Source organism: Numenius arquata, chromosome 2 (genome assembly GCF_964106895.1).
Source record: "Numenius arquata chromosome 2, bNumArq3.hap1.1, whole genome shotgun sequence".
NCBI classification, from domain to species: domain Eukaryota; kingdom Metazoa; phylum Chordata; class Aves; order Charadriiformes; family Scolopacidae; genus Numenius; species Numenius arquata.
In genome coordinates this window covers 65067115-65086242 of record NC_133577.1, presented here as the reverse complement: position 1 = coordinate 65086242, position 19128 = coordinate 65067115, and the positions used below count along the sequence as shown (strand labels likewise).

General features: G+C 47.2%; 1 protein-coding gene across 1 annotated transcript in view; it reads right to left on the bottom strand.

Moving 5' to 3' along the window:
• The window catches only part of CACNA2D4 (calcium voltage-gated channel auxiliary subunit alpha2delta 4), a 131573-nt gene extending 118438 nt beyond the window's left edge, over positions 1 to 13135 (bottom strand). The window contains exons 1-3 of the mRNA XM_074163365.1: positions 13029 to 13135; positions 7616 to 7697; positions 992 to 1108 (exon numbers count right to left, since the gene is read on the bottom strand). Coding sequence (XP_074019466.1) covers positions 992 to 1108; positions 7616 to 7697; positions 13029 to 13135 — 306 coding nt within the window. The remainder of the gene's footprint in view (positions 1 to 991; positions 1109 to 7615; positions 7698 to 13028) is intronic.
• Positions 13136 to 19128: the final 5993 nt, after the last annotated feature.

The window sequence follows — 19128 nt, the reverse complement described above, 5'->3', positions numbered from 1 at the left end:
CAGCGATGCTGTGGCCATTTATAAGCTCTTACCATTTATGGAAGGCAATATAATCAACTGGTATTCTCGAATATGATGCTTCAGGGCACTAATTCTCAATTGGTACAGACTGGGAAGGAATCCAGCTAAACGTGTACATGTTTTCAGAATTGCACAATCAGCGACAGCCTCAGCAAAACAGCTTTTTGCTCCTTCACAAAGGATAAGGCAATCCAAACACTGGAAAAGTCTGGCTATGAATTTAATGTTATGGGCCAAAGCTCTGGGTCTAAATATGCCCACATTTCACTTTGAGATTCAAATGATGTGTTTCTGGATGACTTTTCCACATTAGACACCTTAAACAGTCAAGGCTTTGTGACTACAGAAATACGCTTTTCAGAGTGGGTAAATATAAGGGAATATGATAGATCTTTAGAAGCAAGAAGTAAGAGGGGCCGTAACGATTACCTGCTCTGATCTCCAACACAGCAACAGCTAAAGGCCTCTTGCCACCTCCTCCATGCTTCCCTGAGTACACAGCAGGAAATCCAAGTGCCTTCCTTGCAGCTTGTGCTCAGGGGCTGCAGGAATTTCCCTTGAGCCACACACACAGCTGAAACCAGCTAGTAGTCCTCAATGGCCAGAGTGCATTATGCAAAGATGAACTTATTTTTCACTTGTGAGCGGTTTTTCCTCTTCAAACAGCTCTTTTCTTCTAAGAGAGTGTTCGTTCCCTCACATTTATTCCTAGACTTTGTTTTTATCTTATTTCCTACTTTGGGCTGAGGGAGAAGCCAGCATTCCCTTGTCTGAACGCCCACATCCTCCCACCAGTGTCTACTTAAAGCTCAGATTGAGCAGCCAGCTGCACCAGCAGGCATTTGCTTGGGCAAGGAAGTCCTCATGCAACCTTTGCGCCCACACACTCCCGGTACAAGCAGAAGGCCTGCATCTACAGCTCTGGGGCTGACAGGAGAGGACTTCCTTCCCATAAACCCCATGGTCATACCTCAACGGCTTCGACCTTCCTACGGAGCATGCTTTCCATCTGCTCCGAGAACTTCTTCACCAGCTCCAAGCCGTCCACCTCTTTGATCTTCAGAGTTGGCTCCACATCCTTGTACTTCTACCCAAGGGAAAGCAGAAAGTCCTGCTGAGCAGGCAGCTTATAAGGAGAGGGATGAATCTATTATTGTTAGCTGGGTATTGTCGTGGGTGAAGAAAGATGTGTTGAAAGAACTGGTCTGATTTACCACCTTCTCCCATCTTTGCCTTTCCTCCCTTTTCACCCCATAATTTGGGTGTGTGCAGATCACTGGCCATAACACAAAGCATTTTGACTAAGTAAAAGCAACCAATCCAATTGTGAGCTTGTGACTTGTTGAAAATAGCAATGTACCTGAATCTGTTGGTACCTACAAATAAGAGAGAGAAGTGAAGGCTGACTTTTGAAAACCTAAAATACACATTGTGCTTACATCCATAATAGCGTTTTATGCATCACATACCTGAAATTTACTCAAGGCAGAGGGAAGCGCAAGGGAATGGAGCTGTACGCTGTCGTTACCTTGCCTCCTATGTCACACGTGCTCTGGGGCACTAGTGGGAGAGATGCCATGCTAGTGCATGTCCTGTCCTCCCACAGTGCCATCATACATATAGGGTGACTTGTCAGGGCTGCAGCAAGAAGAGTCTGCTCAGTGCTTAGGTAGGAGAGACTGCCAAGGAAAGGTCAGGGAGGCAGTTGTGATGCTACTTACTCAGCACACATGAGCATGCTTTGGGCCAAGAGCATCACAGAGGCGGTTCCTGGAAACTAGGAACTACGAGTATGGCTACTTAGTGCGGCCCCCTCTGGGAGAGATGCCGTAATGAGGAGGATCTGGATCTGACAGCTTTAGAGATAACCAGTTTCTTCTGACCATGTTTCATATAAGCTAGGCATTAAGAATCTGAGAGTACTCCTAAACTGGGTAACTGTAATCTGCCTCCCTAAATCTGCTGTTTCAAGACTGGATACAATGGCTTTTATTTCACCTTTTAAAAAATCTGAAAGCTAACAGAGATAAGCAGAAAGGAAGAGGGGGGAAAACCTACGAAAGGACACAATATGATGAACCTACTTCAGAAAAGGCAAAGACTTTTCTTCTCAGCAACGTGGAAGTGCGAAGAGCAACCGATTGAATTTCCCTGGTCCCTCATCATCATTTCTCTCTGCAGTATATACGCATCCCCTCCATCTTCATGTTGTATTAGCACCCTAGCAGCAATCTCAGCCTGGGCTGGGCTTCTTGCACTGGTACAAAATAACGTGGTGAAAAGGGTATGGGGACGGCAGGGGCTTTAGTGGCACTTTTGAATTAGAAGAAAGTGGGATGGAAGGACTTTTTGTGTCTTTAGGGTAAGCGAGTGGATCTCCTTTTGTTCAAGGAGCCCATTGACCATCTGAGAGGGCGGCTGAACAGCAAGCAGAGTAAGAAACGCCTCGAGGATGGGACAGGCTGAGGAGGTCAGACAGAAATAGCAGCAGCATCCAGCCTGCAGCAGGCATGGCGGGGAGGCTGCTCGCTCTGTCTGGCGTGATTAACGGCAAGGGTTTTACTGGATTAAAAACGCCAGGCCTCGCATCCCCTCTGCTGCAGCTGGGTAGCGGGGACGGGCGGGGGAAGAGGAGGAAGAGGTCAGGTTGAGCATTGAGCATGAAGGTTAGCGTAACCATGCTGCCAAAAGAGGGATGTGCAACAACCATCCCCCCCCGCCCCCCCCGACCGAGGTCCCTGGCTGCTGACATCCCAGACAGAGCCTGTCCCATTTAGCTCCATGTCGTTGGGAGGGAAGTGATCTCTGTCACGCTAGGCTTTAATCAGGCCCTCCTCGGGGGGAGGAGGGTAATCTCTCCTGGGAAAGCTAGTGAAGGCGGGGGGGGACCACACCAGCACGGGCAAGCACGCGCTTTACAAAGTGACCTGCCATTGGTTACCTTTGGTCATATCTTGAATTAAAAAGAACGGGGCTCTTCACCTCTCAATTATTTCTTTAATGTGCTTTTGACACATTGACAAGTAGACCTTATTAGTGTAAAAATAATCACGAGCAGTCTGCTAATACCGTATACACTTCTCAGCCCTGGGAACTAGCCAGAGCTGGGAAGACAAAAAAAACCCACAACCAAGCAGAAAAAAAAAAACAAAAACAACTTTCTGCAAAGTTTCAGCTGGCTGTGAGGAATATACCAGATTTGAGCTCAGATCTCCTTTGAGCTTTTTTCCTACAAATGATCCAGAAAACCCTTTTGTATCTGTATTCCTGTCACTAAAATCTCCTGCTATTAATGAAACTTCACTGCAAGAGTTCCCAAAGGTGGGCAACAAAGCATTACCTGTGATTTCAATGCTGGTACCAGACAACATGGCTGAAAATATGCAGCAGATGTCAACACAGGTGCTTGTAGCCAACCAAGATTAACCTGCACAACCTGAGTTTAGGGTCCAGGTTATCAGATCATTATAATTTACAGAACAAGAATCAGCTACAAGCTTGGGAGAACTGGCTGAAAGGATCTGATATTGAAAAGGTGCCAAAAAGTTAACTCTGCTCTAACAGAAAATATTTTCATATTCATCTAGTACTTAGTATTCCCTTAAAACAGCAGGAGCAATTCATTATGATTCTCCTTCCGCAGTGATGGGGGTGGTGATTTAAAAGTGGAAGATCCAGGATTCAGTATCCTAAGTTTTATCTGTGAACAGGGATATGTCACCAAATATATTTTCTTGTTCCCACCTCCATGAAATTTAGCCCATTGAAGTACACTGTGTTACATTACTCACTCCTAGTGAAACTATATTAAGAGTGTGAAAGACATTCCTTTCATCTTCACCCAGGAATATGTCTTGAGTGAACTTCTTTAATTTGACTGTTCTTTGCCATGTAGTTTTTTGTAGTGCTTTCTAGTAATTACATAGCTGGAGCCAAGCCCTGCTGTCCCTTCTCAGCCCTATCTACCGGGGAAGGCAATTGGCACCTCAGCTACAGAAATAAGCAGAAGGAAATTCCCAGAAACACTTATAATGCATTGTTAATGTAGCAGAAGAAAAGTCAAATTTTGGGTCTGCTGAAGTTGATAGTGTTTCTGTCACTTGAAGGCAAACTCTGAAAAGCCTAGAACCACTGTGGCATCCTCCCAGCATGGCTGCCGTTGGTGGCCCCAACCCTTTGGTCACTGCCGGACCAACTGGAGCAGCAGGGCTGTGGCAAACAGGCTTAAGAAGCCACAGGTTTGAACTTTCTGTTCCTTAGCTCTGGGAGATGCTACTCTCCTTCCCCTGCTCAGCCTTTCACATTGCCTCTTTGCTCTGGCTGTCCTAGACCCCGGCCAGCATTTTAATGCAGAACCATCATCTCTAAGCCAGGCTGATATGCCAGACAAGTGTCCAAGCTCATCTTCACTTCTGCTGCATATTGGTCAAGAGAACATTATGAGTGCTTCAGGCATCAAACCAAAACCACTCTTCAATTTTTGCTACCTCTGTGAGGTTTAATTTGATGATATCTTGACTGCTTGGGACATAAAGCAACCTAAAGGCTTTCTCAAAGCTTTCTGATCCAGAGAGAGAACCTGTCCTTGTGGATTCAAGAGATGGCTACTGGTTCACCAGGTCCCTGGGAGCAATAAAGCCAGGAAGAAATTGAGTGTTTGGGTTTGTAACATGATATTAGGGTACTTCTGGGGGAAAAGCAAAAAAACCCAAAGAAATCCAAACAAACTCAAAGCCTCAAAAGTAAATTTATGCTAAATATCAAAGAGAAGGTTTACATGCAAAATATTGAATAACTGAAAAATTATAGCTGAAAAATTAAGCAACAATAAACTAGTTACTTCAAGCCTATTAGGCACAAGAGAGATGTGAAGTCAAATATGAAAGGTGCTGTTAGCTCTCAGTTTGTATTTCCTCAAAGGCAAAACATCCATTGACTTAAGCAAGCACCGAGGAAAGAGTTGTCTGGACCTCTACACCTTGCTCCCCACCCTTCTGCTGGTCTGTGTATACTCATGCACACAGAGAATTATTTCATGTGAAAAGAAGGCAATGGCCCCCCAAAAGAAAGGTGCCTGTGGAGCCCATGTGTCTGGATTTCCAGACTTGGTACATTTGGCTCCCCAGGCTGGGCTTGCCCACAGTCTGTACCAACACAGTGATCTACGTGAAGCCACTCAGGGTCTGCCAAAGTGCACCTCATGGGGAATGAAAACGTTGCCTATCAGTAAAAGACTTGCCTGTGTCCTCCCAAAGGTGTCCTTCTGCAGCACTATAAGTGTCAGCAATTCGAAGGGACACCTCCAGGGTGGTTCCTACTTTGAGAAACTAATTTGTGAGAAGGTGTCTGATCCGGTGCTTGCTAAAGAAACAGAGCAGGACTGAAGTGGGCGCTGGCTGGTCCTCTCCTATTTCACTAGTCCCAGGGAAATGAGAGGATGTCCCTGGCGCAAACAGCAGGACTTGAGGGAGAAATGTAAACCTGTTTAAACTGCTTAAGTAAAGTTTGGGCAGGACAGAACATGCATTTAGGAGATGACTCTGCTGGAAAGTATTAACATAGCAAGGTTACATCAAGCTCATTTGTACCTCCTGCTGGAAGTGGTGACAGTGACTCACTGAAGGGCATTTCCCTCCTCTGAGTCACAGGTGACACTGCATCCTGCTCAGGGGTGTCCAGAGACTGTGCAAAGCACAATCAGTCTGTGCTGCATCCAGGCCCCAACTCGTGCAAGAGCAAGCCAGACATCTTCCCCTCTCCAAGAGCAAACCCACGTGGATGTGGACTGGGGCAGGCAATTGCGATTGTTTTATAAGGCTGTCAGAGCACCAGGGAAATATAGCTCTGCCTTGCCTGCCCTTGACATGAATGCTAGACTGGATTTGGTTACATTCAGGCTTCTTTTTAATCAGAAATTTGTTTTCTTTGCTTCTAATGAATTACACCAAAGGCTGATAGAGTTGTGAATCTTTGTTAAAAATTTGGTTGCCATGACTATAATTTTTAGTGGTACTATAGTAGCACCTACAGGTCCCATATAACCCCTATCCCAAAGCGATCATGATATCGAGAGTCAAAACATCATGTGGACAGAGGAACGCAAAATGATCTGGTACGACATCTGCAGAGGGCTAACACAGCACAGCTATCGTGACACAGACCTCAGTGCCACATCTGCTGTCCTTGGGCTCCACTGTTAACTTTTGCAACACTGGTATTTTCAAGCTAATCCCTGTTTTGCTTAGTCCCACTGATTTTTGGATTTTGAGGAATGTGAACCCACTTAATCTGTTAGTAGAAGTAGCCACAGAAGCAGTGCAAATTGGCTGTGCTGAAGCACACCTATATGGCATCAGACACAGACAATCAAATAATCCTGATCTGCATGCCCTGCCCATTGGAGCTCATGTCCCCACCAGACGTGCCTCAACATGCCACTTTGCCTCTGGCAGTTACTGCTTGGGGATACCATGGAAGAATAGGCAATGCAGAAGCATCATCAAAACTGCTAAAAACCAAACTTTTGCCTGTTATTGATATCACACCACAGCTGCCTCATGATTAGGTCATGAAGTACCTATATCAGTGCTGACTATATTTTATTGCAAGGTGGCACATTCCTCCTAAGAAGAGTTGATGGTCAGTATAGATCTTTGTGATGGATGCTGAAGGCCTTCCTTGGCCAAGCCTAGCAAAGGCGATGCTGCAGGAGCCTCTCCCTTTCTCCAGACAGAAAGCAGCACTGTGGGGACAGGGAAACAGAGGGCTCAGCAGCAAGCCAATGCAAATAACATCCAGATCCTTTTTTGCATTGGGTTGTAGATGTTATTGCTAGAGTAAGAGGACAGAAAACAGACACCTAGAAGGCTTAAGAGGCAGTGCATGGTTTATCTTGAAGAAGAGGTTCAGAAAGAGTAAAGAAAAATGGCAACTTCTCTACAGCTAAAAATGGGAAAATTTACTTAAAGCCCATGGAGCTACACCCTTTAATGCTGGTAAAGAGTTTAGCACAGCAGTGCCTACTGTTTGGTGACCCAGGCAGGCAGAGCTCTGCACCTCTGGAAGATCACAGCTTCCAGGGCACCTGCCTCAGAGACCCTGTCCAAAACAGAGTTTTAAAGGCACAATTCAAAAATTGGTGAGTGACTGGAGGAAGACAGATGAGGAAACAGAAATAAACAAGAATGCCAGCTGGAGAACTGCAGGAGGGGACAACAGGGTAGGATGAGCAGGAGGAGAGGGACTGATATGCACTTAGGAAGGGAGGAGTAAAAAGTCAGTATCGAAGGGCATGAACAATCAGAGGAGAATCAAGAGGAGTACTAGTAAAAAGTATTTTTAAGAAATGGGGCAATTTACCTGGCATTTGGCTATGGCTAATGAAAGCAGGAAGGGCATTAAATGGATCCCCCTCTCTAGTTCATGGAGAATGGCCACAGGGCATTACTCTGTGCTTATGAATATGAACCTGCATAGTTTTGAAAGTTCTCTGGAGATCTGTATGTCTTGCTTTCTTCCACCCCAGGAGAAAACCTTGGAGGGCTACATATGGAGATGATGCAAAGCCAAGGGAACCCTCATAGCTTTTGCCTACCTTCTGCAACAGGAGAGACCCTGAATACTTAGTCACAATAGAATACAGCTCCCCACCAAAGGCATCTGCCCAAGACTTCACCCTAAAAACAGGAAAAAAGGAAAAACAGTGTTAATAATTCAAACTCAGCAGAACCATTTGCTTCTTCAGACAGGAAAAACTCCATCTTCCTGAGCATTAACACCCTTGTATGTCTCTAAGCCACTACAGTGACTATGACAATGCTTTCTCCCTGAATTGCTAGCCAAGGAAGCAGTAAGGCAGGAGGCAAGTGTTGCTCTTGGACATTCTGCCCAGGACATCACTCAGTTGGGAGAAACACTGAGTTCTGCTGGTCTCAGTCGCTACCTTTTGAATCAGAGTGGAATTTTTCTTGTCTAACTTTAGAGGTACGAAAGTTGTACATTTGGTCTTAGATATCATCTGGTTTCCTCTATTGTTAGTAAAGTAAAATAAATAGCTCTGCAGACACTTATTTGTCTTCACTGATTGCAGACGGAGCCTGGGGTGAAGAGTGAGACACCTAATGTCAAGACTGCTGAAGAGAAATAAGTGTCAGACCTGAAAGAAATTGTCAAGATTCACCCCTTGGATTCAGTTCCTAGAGCTGCGTGAGGCAGAGACTAACGAGCCAGACGAATTCGCTGCTCTCAGTGGAGATACTACAGCTTGATAATGCCAGAATAGATTATGCACCTCATCATTGTAAAACACTACTCACATTTGTGCCATCTTGTAAATAACTGATGATAGCAATACCACATGGAGACCATAAGGATGTTTAAGAGCAGCCTGAACACCAAGCCATCCAAATCAAAATAGATGGCTCTTGTAATTGACAGAGCACTTCATCAGAAATCTGTTACATGATTCACATTAGGCAGTTCCACCTACATGCAGTTCCTCCAACAAAGATTCACTTAGGAGAGAATTATTTAATGGAATAAACGGCCTTCTCCACTTACCAGAATACACTACTTATTTACGGGGTGCTGAGTCTTACCTATGGCTTCCAGTAGATTTCTTCCAGTCCTAAGCAGCCTTTAACCTCAGGGCCTGCTTCCCCAATGCATTGCACCCCTTTCGTGGCAGAATAATACACCAACATAGAGATGAGCTCTGGACTAAAGCCAACGCAGCAATGGTGGAATAATCACAACAGCTAATTTCAGCCTAGAAAAGCCTGCTTAGGCTCCCCTCTTGCAAACAGAGACAGATAGGCAGCTATAGGGGATGCTTTGGAGCATACATAAGGCTTCCACTCCAAACTGTGCCTCTCTCTGCTGCCTATAAAAGGAGTATAATGAGAGTGGGTGCCCCTTTTAATAGCTCCTTAATTGGCAATGAGGCATTAATTTCTAACCACCAGCTGAAGTCAATAAGAACAAGGGCTGCTGGTTGTCTGGGGGGTTTTTTGTTGTTGTTTTTGTTGGTTTGTTTTTTTTTTTTTTGTGGTTATTGTGTTCTGTATCTTATTTTGACACTGAGAGCTTTTATCTTTTCATTTCATTCTTAGAGAAAAAAGAAGAGGGGTATTTGCTAGGAGGCCAGGATTTATTGCCCCATATCAGAGTTATGACAGCAAGCCTGGAATAAAAGAGGAAACCAGAAACAGGGACCCCATGGGATGCTTTTCTTTCCTGTTTGTTGTAGTGACTAACGCCTTTCCTGAGGTATAAGGATCTCTGAATCAACACTTAACTCGATGCCCGTCTACTGTTGCTGGCTGTATAACTTTTATGTATGAGATGTTTTGTGCTGATATTAATTAATATTCTCCATTCTCCCAACCCTTTACTGTTGAAAGAGAGAACCTAAACATGAAGTCTGGGGTAGGAATTTTCACAGGGAGGTTTATTTTTACCCCATTTCCCCCCCCAAAACAATGAGGGGTGTGTGATCCTGGTTTGTGTCGGGTCTGTGGCCATGCATGTGCCCCAATTCCTCCCAGCCCTCATCATTTTTCACCCCAGCAGGGTGGAAGAGTCTGTGATACTGATTTCTGACTACTGGGTGCGGTTGGGCAGCTTCAGCAGAAAGATGCTATTTTTGAGGTAAAAGCTCATATTGCAATTTGAGCTTAGCAATGATCAGTCAGTAGAGAAGCCAACCACAGACACCGTTTCGTAGAAAACCCAGCCCTGCTCCTCGTGGATCTGCTCGTTTGGGAAGCCCTTAAGTCCACCGTGACTTGGGATTCTCTGCTTTCATAAAATCAGAAAAAGGAAAGGTGGGTTTTTAGCCTTTGAGGACGTGGCAAAAGAAGCCTAAGTACATGAACCTTGAAACTTCCGGTAACAGCAGAACTCAATGATAAAAAGGCCGGGATTTGCATAATTTCGCCATTTCTATGGGGGAGCCCCAGACGTTGGATGCTCAGCCCGGGAGGGCTCTCGCAGCCTACCGAAGGCAGCAGCCCCACAGCCACTTCTGAGTCACCACTCCAGCTTTGGGGGGCTGATATTTCTACTGCTCTCCCAGGCATCAGGCTACAAAACCTGCTCACCCTGGGAGACTCAAAGGGCGTGAGGAAGAAGAAAGGAAGAAGGAGGCACAAAGGCAGGGGGGAGCAGAGAGAGGGCCAGGGACTGGCAGCTTTGGAAGGCTGGCTGGAAAGCTAGGGGCCACACAGGAAAGGGAGGGCACAAAGGTCCTGCAGCCCTACATGACAGGGCTGAAGAGTGAGTAATTAAAAATATATGGTGGCATTTCATGGAAGTTAAAAAGGAAGCAAGTGCAGAGGCAGAAATACTCTGGCATTTACATATTTAAAAGGCAATTATTTGCCAGGGAATGGAGTGACCTTAGAGGACAGGGAAATTAAGGGCAGCCTACTGAATTTAAATAGGTTTCTTTATTTTTTTCATAAACAAATGAGAGAAAAGGTCAGTCCAAAATTCGTCAGGCTGCAGAGAAATTTCTTCTAAGGCTGCTGGCTCTGTGAGCTCAGGAGCAGATTTATAGAGGCGGTAGGGGTAGCCTAAAGAGGCCAGACCAGGTTGATCTTCACCTCTCTCACTGGCGTTTCCTGATGTTTCTGGTACCCCAAGAAGCAAAGGCTGAGGAGCCAGCCCCAAATCCTCACCATCCTCACAGCTGCAAGCACTTCTGCCCATGCCACGGTCTGCTTACGAGCAAACAATTGTCCAGGAGGAAAGAGGAGGTGGTTTCTGTGCTGAACCTGCGCCCCAGAAGCATTGCTAGGAGTTGACCGAGCAGACTTTTTTGCACTGCTGGGGTTAAAGCTGAGTGAGCTTTGCAAAGATGGGAATAAGTTGGCGATGAACCAAGCATGGTGCCGCAAAGCCAGGCGTGATTCGGGGAGCAGCACAGGCTGACTTAGCCTTGTGTCACTCAACTGTGATTGAATCCAGCTGGTGCTTAAAAGCCTCTGGTTTTGTGTCCCCAAAAATGTTCCTGTGTAATCTATGGAGCAGGTCCATTTTCTGCTGATTTACTCCCTTTGGTCCTCTGACCGATGTGTTCTTCTACTGAAATTTCATTTGAAAAGGGCAACTTTTGTGTTTTAGTTAAATTCATGAGTGGATTTGAAACACCAGGGATTAATTCAGCTCTTGGTCTGCTTTTGGTACCGGGGAGGGGAAAGCTCTTTTTCTATTGTTTATTCTTTATTCATGTACGTTAATAAGTTCCAAATTGTGCAAAGTGATGTAACTCTTTTCTCAGTAGTAAAAGGCTATCACATTATAACCAAACACATCAGAAAAGGATTTGGTCAGAGATTGCCTGCCTATAATCCCTGCATGTCAGAAGGGGTGGGCTGGCTTCTTAATGCCGCAGATTTCAAGGCCAAAAGGTATTCCCATGCAGTTGATTTTTTATTTTATGCAGTTTGAAATTATCAGAGGTCGGAGTTTTATTCTGCCCAACCTCTGCGCCCTTTTTTTGAAACCCAAATCAGAAGCACTTCCCTAAGGAAGAGCTTGAAAGCGCAGCCAAGAATAAAGTTGGTGGCAAAGTTTCCTGAGACCTGCCCCCAGTTAAAGTCAGCCCAACACTTGGTAATCACGTGGGCTGTATTCACAAACACACCCGCAAGGGTCTTATTGTCAATTTTTGAATATAAAACACTTTCTCAATCTCAGGAAAGGGCTTGAGCTGACTTTGGTTGGTGTAGTGGACATATCTCCTCCTGCAACTCGATGGCAGTGTTGTCTCCTCCCTAGACCAACCTGTTGTCCTGCTCAGCCTGACCTGTCCCAGGTCCAGAGAAGCTGCCCCTTGACAACTTTTACCAGCCGTGGTGCTGACATTTTTAATCCTTGAAGGATTTAACTTGCCTAAATCAGCTTACCAAGGTGAGGTTTTTATAAACTGGGTTTGCTGAGAGCTGTTAGCCTCCTGCGGGCTGCCGGGGCGGGCTACGCTGCTGGTGGGGAGTTTTCCAGCAGCAACTGTGCTCCTCACACACACGACACGACCGCTGGCGCGGGTGCCCTGCAAACCCACATCCAAAAAGGGGCATCAAGGTTTCCTGCATGCGAGAATGGCAGCGTGTGCGCAAACCATGGTGGTTTATGCTTTGTATTGCAGCTCACCTTTGCATTCCTACGCCCCAGAGCTCTGGGAAGGGCTGCTAGGCTCTTGGTGGTAAAGCGGAGCAGCAACAAACGAGAAAAGGTTTCTTTCCTCTATTTAGCACCCCCCACCACTAACATCCCCTGACATCCACACGCATGAATAAATGTGTGTGTGTGTGTGTCTGTATTACACAGACGGCGCATTTTAAGCCTTCAGTGTACCAAACCAGTGCGCTGGACCAGCGCCAGCGACACGTAATGGTGAAAAAGAGTTGCAAACCTTGCGCTGCCCGCTCTGGGTCTCACGTGTGTTGGAGAGGTACCTCCCGAGGCCAGATCCTGACCAACGCTCTGCATCCCCAAGGTGTCCTCAGCAGGCTGCAAAACAGCAGCGTCTGCTGGAACCGCTCTGCTGAACTGGGGGAGCTGTTAAACTGGGGCCGCTGACGTCTGCCTCCATGGCTGAATCGCCACAAGTGGCACCAGCGGTGGGGTTTTACGAATGTATCTTTAAACTGGTTTCGCCTTCTGCCGCCCAGTGCATTAAGCAGAGCATTAATAGATGTCAAAGTGCTTAACTAAAGCAAACAAGTATCGTTGCCCTGCTTGACGAATGGAGAAAATGAGGCGTTGCATCCGCACGGGAGCTGGGAACTGAGTTTTTGACTCCCGTGCCCATGTCCTCTCCCAGAAGCCGTTGCTACCATCAAAAGAGAATTCCATCCACCACCACCCCCCCACACCAGTGACATGCTTCACCGGAGGACCCTGCACCCGCAGTGGCTGCCACCGCTGGGGAGGCACTCCCACCCGCCTGTCCGTGCCCACTCCATGCCAGAAACGCCCCACGCCAGAGAGAGGGAAACACTTACGTCTCCAGTGGGATCTTCGTCTGGGCCCTGGTGGAGGGCAGGAGGCAGAAGAGCCAGAGCATCATCCACGGGACGGTCCAGGCCCCCATCCTCCATGTGCCAACCATCAGCAAGGGGACCGGCCGGTGGGATGTGGGGGCTCCCCCCTTTTCCTGCTGCCCTGGGGGGGGTCCCACATGGCCCCTGCCATGCTGCCGGGCTGGCTGCCCTTCCGCTGCGGGGCCGAGCCCCGGGGTGACCCCAGCTGCCTCTGCCCCGGGGACGTCGCTCCTGCTGCCGGACGCCGTCAGGGAGTCTCCAGTGCAGGGTTGGTGGCCAAAAACCCACTGGGGACCCCCGTTGGAATGGCACCCACGGGTGCGGTGGGTCTCCGTGCCCTGAGGAGTGGCTGTGCCGGGAGGCAGCTCCGCACCGGGAGCCGCAGCAGCTACGTAATCCCCCGCCAGCCCCTTAATCCCTTCGCCGAGCAGCAGCAGCCGCAGATTTAGGGAAGTGGAGTGGGATAAAATCACCCGGGATTACTCTGATTCCTGAAGACGGGTCTCTGCTGCTCCAGCCGGAGGTCAGGCCATGCTTGCGTTAAAGGGGTCGCATCCATTCCCCCAAATCCCATCCCCGTCCCCCCCCCCGACCTTTGATCTCCATCCGGCAGGGCCTCCCTGCTGCACTGTAGGATGCTGGAGGGTTGCTCTGGAAGGTTGCCCCAGCACCATTTCCTCCTCACTGGGGACCTGGGTTGGGACCAGGAGCGTGCGGGGGGCACCTGGTGGGCTCCCGCAGGCAACAGTGGGTTGGTGCTGTGCACCCACTTGGTGCCGAGGTTTGCGTGGGACCGATGAGGCCGGCAAGCGCCAGCATCTTGGCAGCATCCAGTGCAGGTCCTGCCAAGGCACTCATCTGGGGACCTCACACAGGCGAGAGGAGAAGAGGGAAGATGGGCAGCGAGAAGCAAAAAGGGCATGAAAAAAAGGATTCTGCCAGTTTTAACTGATCGCCTCCTAATGTGAGCGATTATTTATTAATAGTTGAACCTCTCAGTCTGGGCAACATTCAATTGAGATTGCCATCCCTTCACCAGTGTCTGGAGACCAATGAATCAAAGGAGCCCAATGGCTGAACTTGATGAATAGCGGCAAGCGGCAAACTGCACGCTCAGAAGAGGACCATGCTATATAAGCTCATTGTTGTCACGAGAGGTATGAATTTTAAATAACTACAGATAAGGCAGCGGAAAGATTATAAATGACTAGAGCGACCTGTTGAACAGCTTGACTCTGTGGCTATGAACTAACCCATTTATTAGAGGATCTTCCAATCATCTTTTGCACATTCATAAATGGCTTATTTAAGATAAAATGCAAAGCCACGCTAGATCGTTAGGTTTCTTGGAAGGATGTGGAGGGGGAAAATGGCTGTCAAAGCTCTGAAGTAGAACTAAGGCACACATTACAGATGTGCTACTGAGTGCAGCATTGGTGCTGCGCATTAAATGGGGTAACAGAAGTAGCAGAGCAAATACAGAGAAGGGAATAAAACCATGCAACGTGGAATAGGGGCTAAATTATATGATGAAAAGGCTGAAAGCCCAGGATGAGCAATTAAGTAATTACAGGAATAACTCACCTCAGGATAGGATGGATTAATCATTTATTACAATCTTCACTCCAGACTGAGTATCTTTTTGAAAGTACGATCTTCTTCAAGCAGAGGTTGTGGGCCTGAAGGGCAGAAATTTCCAGCTGATGTTATTAAGTCTGTGCAAAGGGTTACACGAGAAGGTTGAAATGGTTCTTTCTGACCTTAAAATCTACAAAAATCAATTTCTACACACACAAACACTCTAGAGACAGTGCCTTCAGGGTATCACATGGCTGTACTGCAAACGCCGTAGTCAGTACATGAAGGCAACAGGCAGAGCAGATCTAGATCTTAGTAATGCATTTCTCAAACAGCCAAAATGTGTTATGGGGGCTTTTGCCCCGAAAAGGGGTACGTACAGACCCGGACAGCCCCAGGGGGAATCTGGAGGTGGGGAGAGTACAGAGAAATGTCTTCTTCCCAGAAACGCTCTTTGCAGACAAGGGGTGCAGTGTGTTGCCCATGGGAACAGAAGGAGCTGGTTGCCCTTCCCCTGACTCCAGCCTCACACTGCTGGGTCTGGGGACCATGGAGCTGGGCTTCTGCTGCCTCCTCCTTTCTTCTGCAGCCTGAAAAGATGAGAATATTGCTCTTAGAGGAGCCAGGAAGACTGACCACCAAGGTCTCATTTCTCCGTCTTTACCAGGATTAAAAATGAGGAGTAGGGTCCAGGATGGTAGGCTTCCCTGTCTGGGTACTCCAGGGAAGAAATGATTAAAAATTAATGTTCTGAAAAAATCTGAAATGAGATCTGAAGGCAGGAGAACCATTTTAGGTAGCATTTTCTCTCCACTTTGCAAGGAGCCATATCAAATAGTTATTGTGAGGGATTTTTGCAGGATACTTTCACTAACCCTTCCAGCCACCGTGTTCTATTTGCAGCTGGGACCCAGTTGAATCCAGATGGGTTCTGGTGAGAGCCCTTGTCTGGGAAAACCTTCAAACACTGGTAGAAAAGGCAATGAGACACAGCAACATGCTGAACTGGGAGATCCAAATCCCTTTATTTGGATTTATCTCATTTACTGGATATATCTCACTTAACCCCTTAATGATCTATAGTTGCAAAGGAGTGGGATTTGAAGATGAATTGAAAATAGCACGGAAAACCGAAAACCCCCAGGTGACTAGAGGGCCCTTAATGGGATTAGTGTGCATCCAGTTACTTCTGCAGAGCTGAGCCACCACAGTGTGCGAGCACAGCTGGAGCACAGGGAGGAGATAAATGACAGCAGGGTCTGACTGGGGAGAAAGAAAATGAATCCTATGAGAAAGAATGAAAGCAAACATATAACAAGAAGTGAGAATTCAAGGCTGCAAGAGATATGGGGTGAGCGAGTACAGCAAATAAGAGCTAAATTTGCAAAATCATGGGGCAATAAAAAAATGCCAGTGTGATTTTGTGCTGTATTCACAGGCAGAGGGAAGATTTAACAGCTCTTATTCATTTCTGGTTTGACTAGAACCTGAGTTCAGTTTAGATTATCTTGTTATGACAAGATACTGGCAAATGTCAAGACCAGCCAAAGAATAAATATCATCAAAACACTGGTGTAAGCAGTGTATGAGGAGAGTTTATTAAAGACAGTAGAAATACTCATTTGTTTAATGCATTCATGTGGTGACCCTAACTTGGAAATGCCTGAGCAGACTAACGTGTGGTCTTACAGCAGGACAAATATAAGGAGAATGGGGCAAAATGAAGACAGGGGAACTCTACACTGAGCACCAGAGAAAGCTGGTTAGAAAGATGTGCTGGGCATGGCACAACCTCTTGAGGCAACCTCTCTCCATGCAGTACTGGCCAATAAGGCACATTTTGTAGCAAGCCACATGTCTCTTTGTTAGAAAGTCATCTGGAATCGGGGATATGGCAACAACCTTGAACACAGAGAAGAGTATGCAGCTTTGTGGAGATAAAGAGCAGATGGGACAGCGTCTCAGCCTCCTCACAGGCATCAAGTTCGTTGTGATACTACTCCTGCTGCCAGAAGGTTTATCAAGCTGAAACTGGTCACTGGAGACACCTCTTCCCCATGGCACCCACGGTACTGATCTCCCGGTTGGCCCATGCAGTGAGGCAGGGGTGCTCCCTCCTGTTTCCTGCGTACTCTGGAGCAGGGCCCACATGGAGCAAGCACCAGGGTCCTTTTTGCACTGTAGATATTAGGACTGGGGAAGAGGTTGCAAGAGACCAGCGCTGACTTGTTTTTCATTCTGGAGCCACTGAGACCTTGCTGTGCGCCTGCCACCACCGCACACCTCAAAGCAAGTCTTTGCTCTGTCATGATCCTAACTTACAACATCTGGGACGTAATCAGTTAATAAGAATGATTTGCTTTGATTTTGAATAACTTAAACCAAGGCATGACGGGAATAAACTATGCGATCTTGTTCACAGTAGATGCGTTTATCTGCGATCATAGTCTTGTGCCTCTCGTTATCTCTTGGCAGGACTCCTTAGATGAGTGTCTGGGTAGAAAAGCTCCTTTCCATCCTGGTCAAACGTTTTGCTTGTGAAGCTGCTCTCTCGACAGTGTTTGAGCTTGTGTCCTGTTCAAGAGACATAGGGATGATGTCTCTGGCCTGAGTAGGTTTAACCATTCCTCGGGGTGGTTTGGAAAGCACTCGTGGAGTGTTTTGCCAATACTAGAGAATCCGATCTCCTCCCAGCAGCTGCCAGGAGGAGGGGGCTCTTGCCAAAAGCGGTGATGGAAAAGCACTTTTAGTCGTGGTTTTACTGGCTGGTCATGCAAATCTCTTCTGATCAGGTTTCAGTGCGGTGGAGAGTTAGCACTCGCAAGCTGAGTTTGCAGAGGTGTGGATTTAATAACTGAGTGGGGATGGGGAAGCGGGCTGCAGGCTCGCTTTGGCGTGAGTGCTGATGCTGCAGGCAGGCACCGGGCTGGGGTCTGGGGGGTGTCCCCACAGCTGAGCGCTCCCTTCCCCCCAGTTTGGTCACATCAGGGCCTGCGCGATACCAGCTGAGCTCTGGAGAGCCACAATGCAACAGGGAGATGCTGTTTGGTCTAGGACCGGGTTGGCCGCGTGGCTGGCAGTGTGCCTGGGACCTGGGGAGTTTGGGGTGGTGAGACCTGAAAGATGTGTGGTGCTGGGTGAGCACAGCCTCTCTGAGGGCCCCTTTCTCACCATAGCCATTGTGGGAAAATGGAGCCTTCCTCACTCCCAGGTGTGTTTTGGGTTAAATTAGCTGCATCTGGGTGCATTTGAAGCAGTCTGAAGCTGTTCCTAGAAGGGTTTTTCTGCCATGGGAGACCAGGCTGATGAGTGCCAGTGGTCACAAGGAGACCCTGATATGACTCGATAGAGGAGGCGGACAAAAGCCTGTTTACCATGGGAATGCAGCTAATACCTGGATACCTGATACCTCACTGGGATCTCTGCAGAGCAGGACAGATTCACCCCCAGTGTAACACAGGGGAATACACAGGTACACTGACTGACATGTAGGCAGGTATTATACCACTGACTTTCTTCATTTCAGGTTGCCTCAGAGGCAGTGAATAATGTACGAATATCTGGCCTGCAGAGCATCATCAGACGTCAGCAGGATGACTCGGACCAAACGTGTCCTTCTGGACCTCACATTCTACCCGGGTGTTCTGTAAATATCTGCCTGCAGACCCATTCATCTACAAGCCGCACGTTTTCCCTGTTGTTTATAGAAGCAGCCACCTAGGTGTCATATTAATTAATGCCTTCGGCTGGTTACTTTGCCTTTTTTCCTTTTAATTTTTTTCCACGGCTCCACTCTAAATTTAGGCTTGTTTAAATACTCCAAGATGAAACGAGCTCTTTTTTTTTTTTTTTTTTTTTTGTGCTAGCAGAATTTTAAACCCTCATCAGGCACAGTGTTCTGAGCAGCAGGAAATTTAGGGCACAGAGGGAGACACCAAGGGAGAGCAGAATGCACAGGAAACAAAGAGCACTGAAGCATCTTCCCACCATCTCTGAAGACAAGGCAAGAAAAGCAAGACAGAGTAAAGAAAAAGGAAAAGTAAGTGAAAGCAGATGATCAGTTTGAGGAGTACTGTGAGCAGAATGCAGTTTTCCTGCGTGCTGTCATAGCGGCACCCCTAGTGAAAGTCAACTTTATCCTTATCTCTTCACTACCAAAGGGTTAAACTTAATCTTTTCCATTTCAAGTCCACATGACCTGAAGGAACTTGATTAGAAGGAAGGGAAACTCCATTTTTAAAGAGATTAAAGCCTTTTGTGATAAAGTGGCTGCACTAGAACAGCTTTTTCGAGGGAGGAGGCTTTGCCTCGTGGGGAGCCCCAGAAATTGTGGTGCATCAAGTGACTAAATAAATGATGCCACTTATTCTGCTAATCTCCACAGCCGCAAAGACACTTGACTCAGTGCATGTCTAGCAACATCATTTATTTTGCCAAATCCTTCGTATTAAATGCATGATGCAATGACCCTATTCAGAGGACA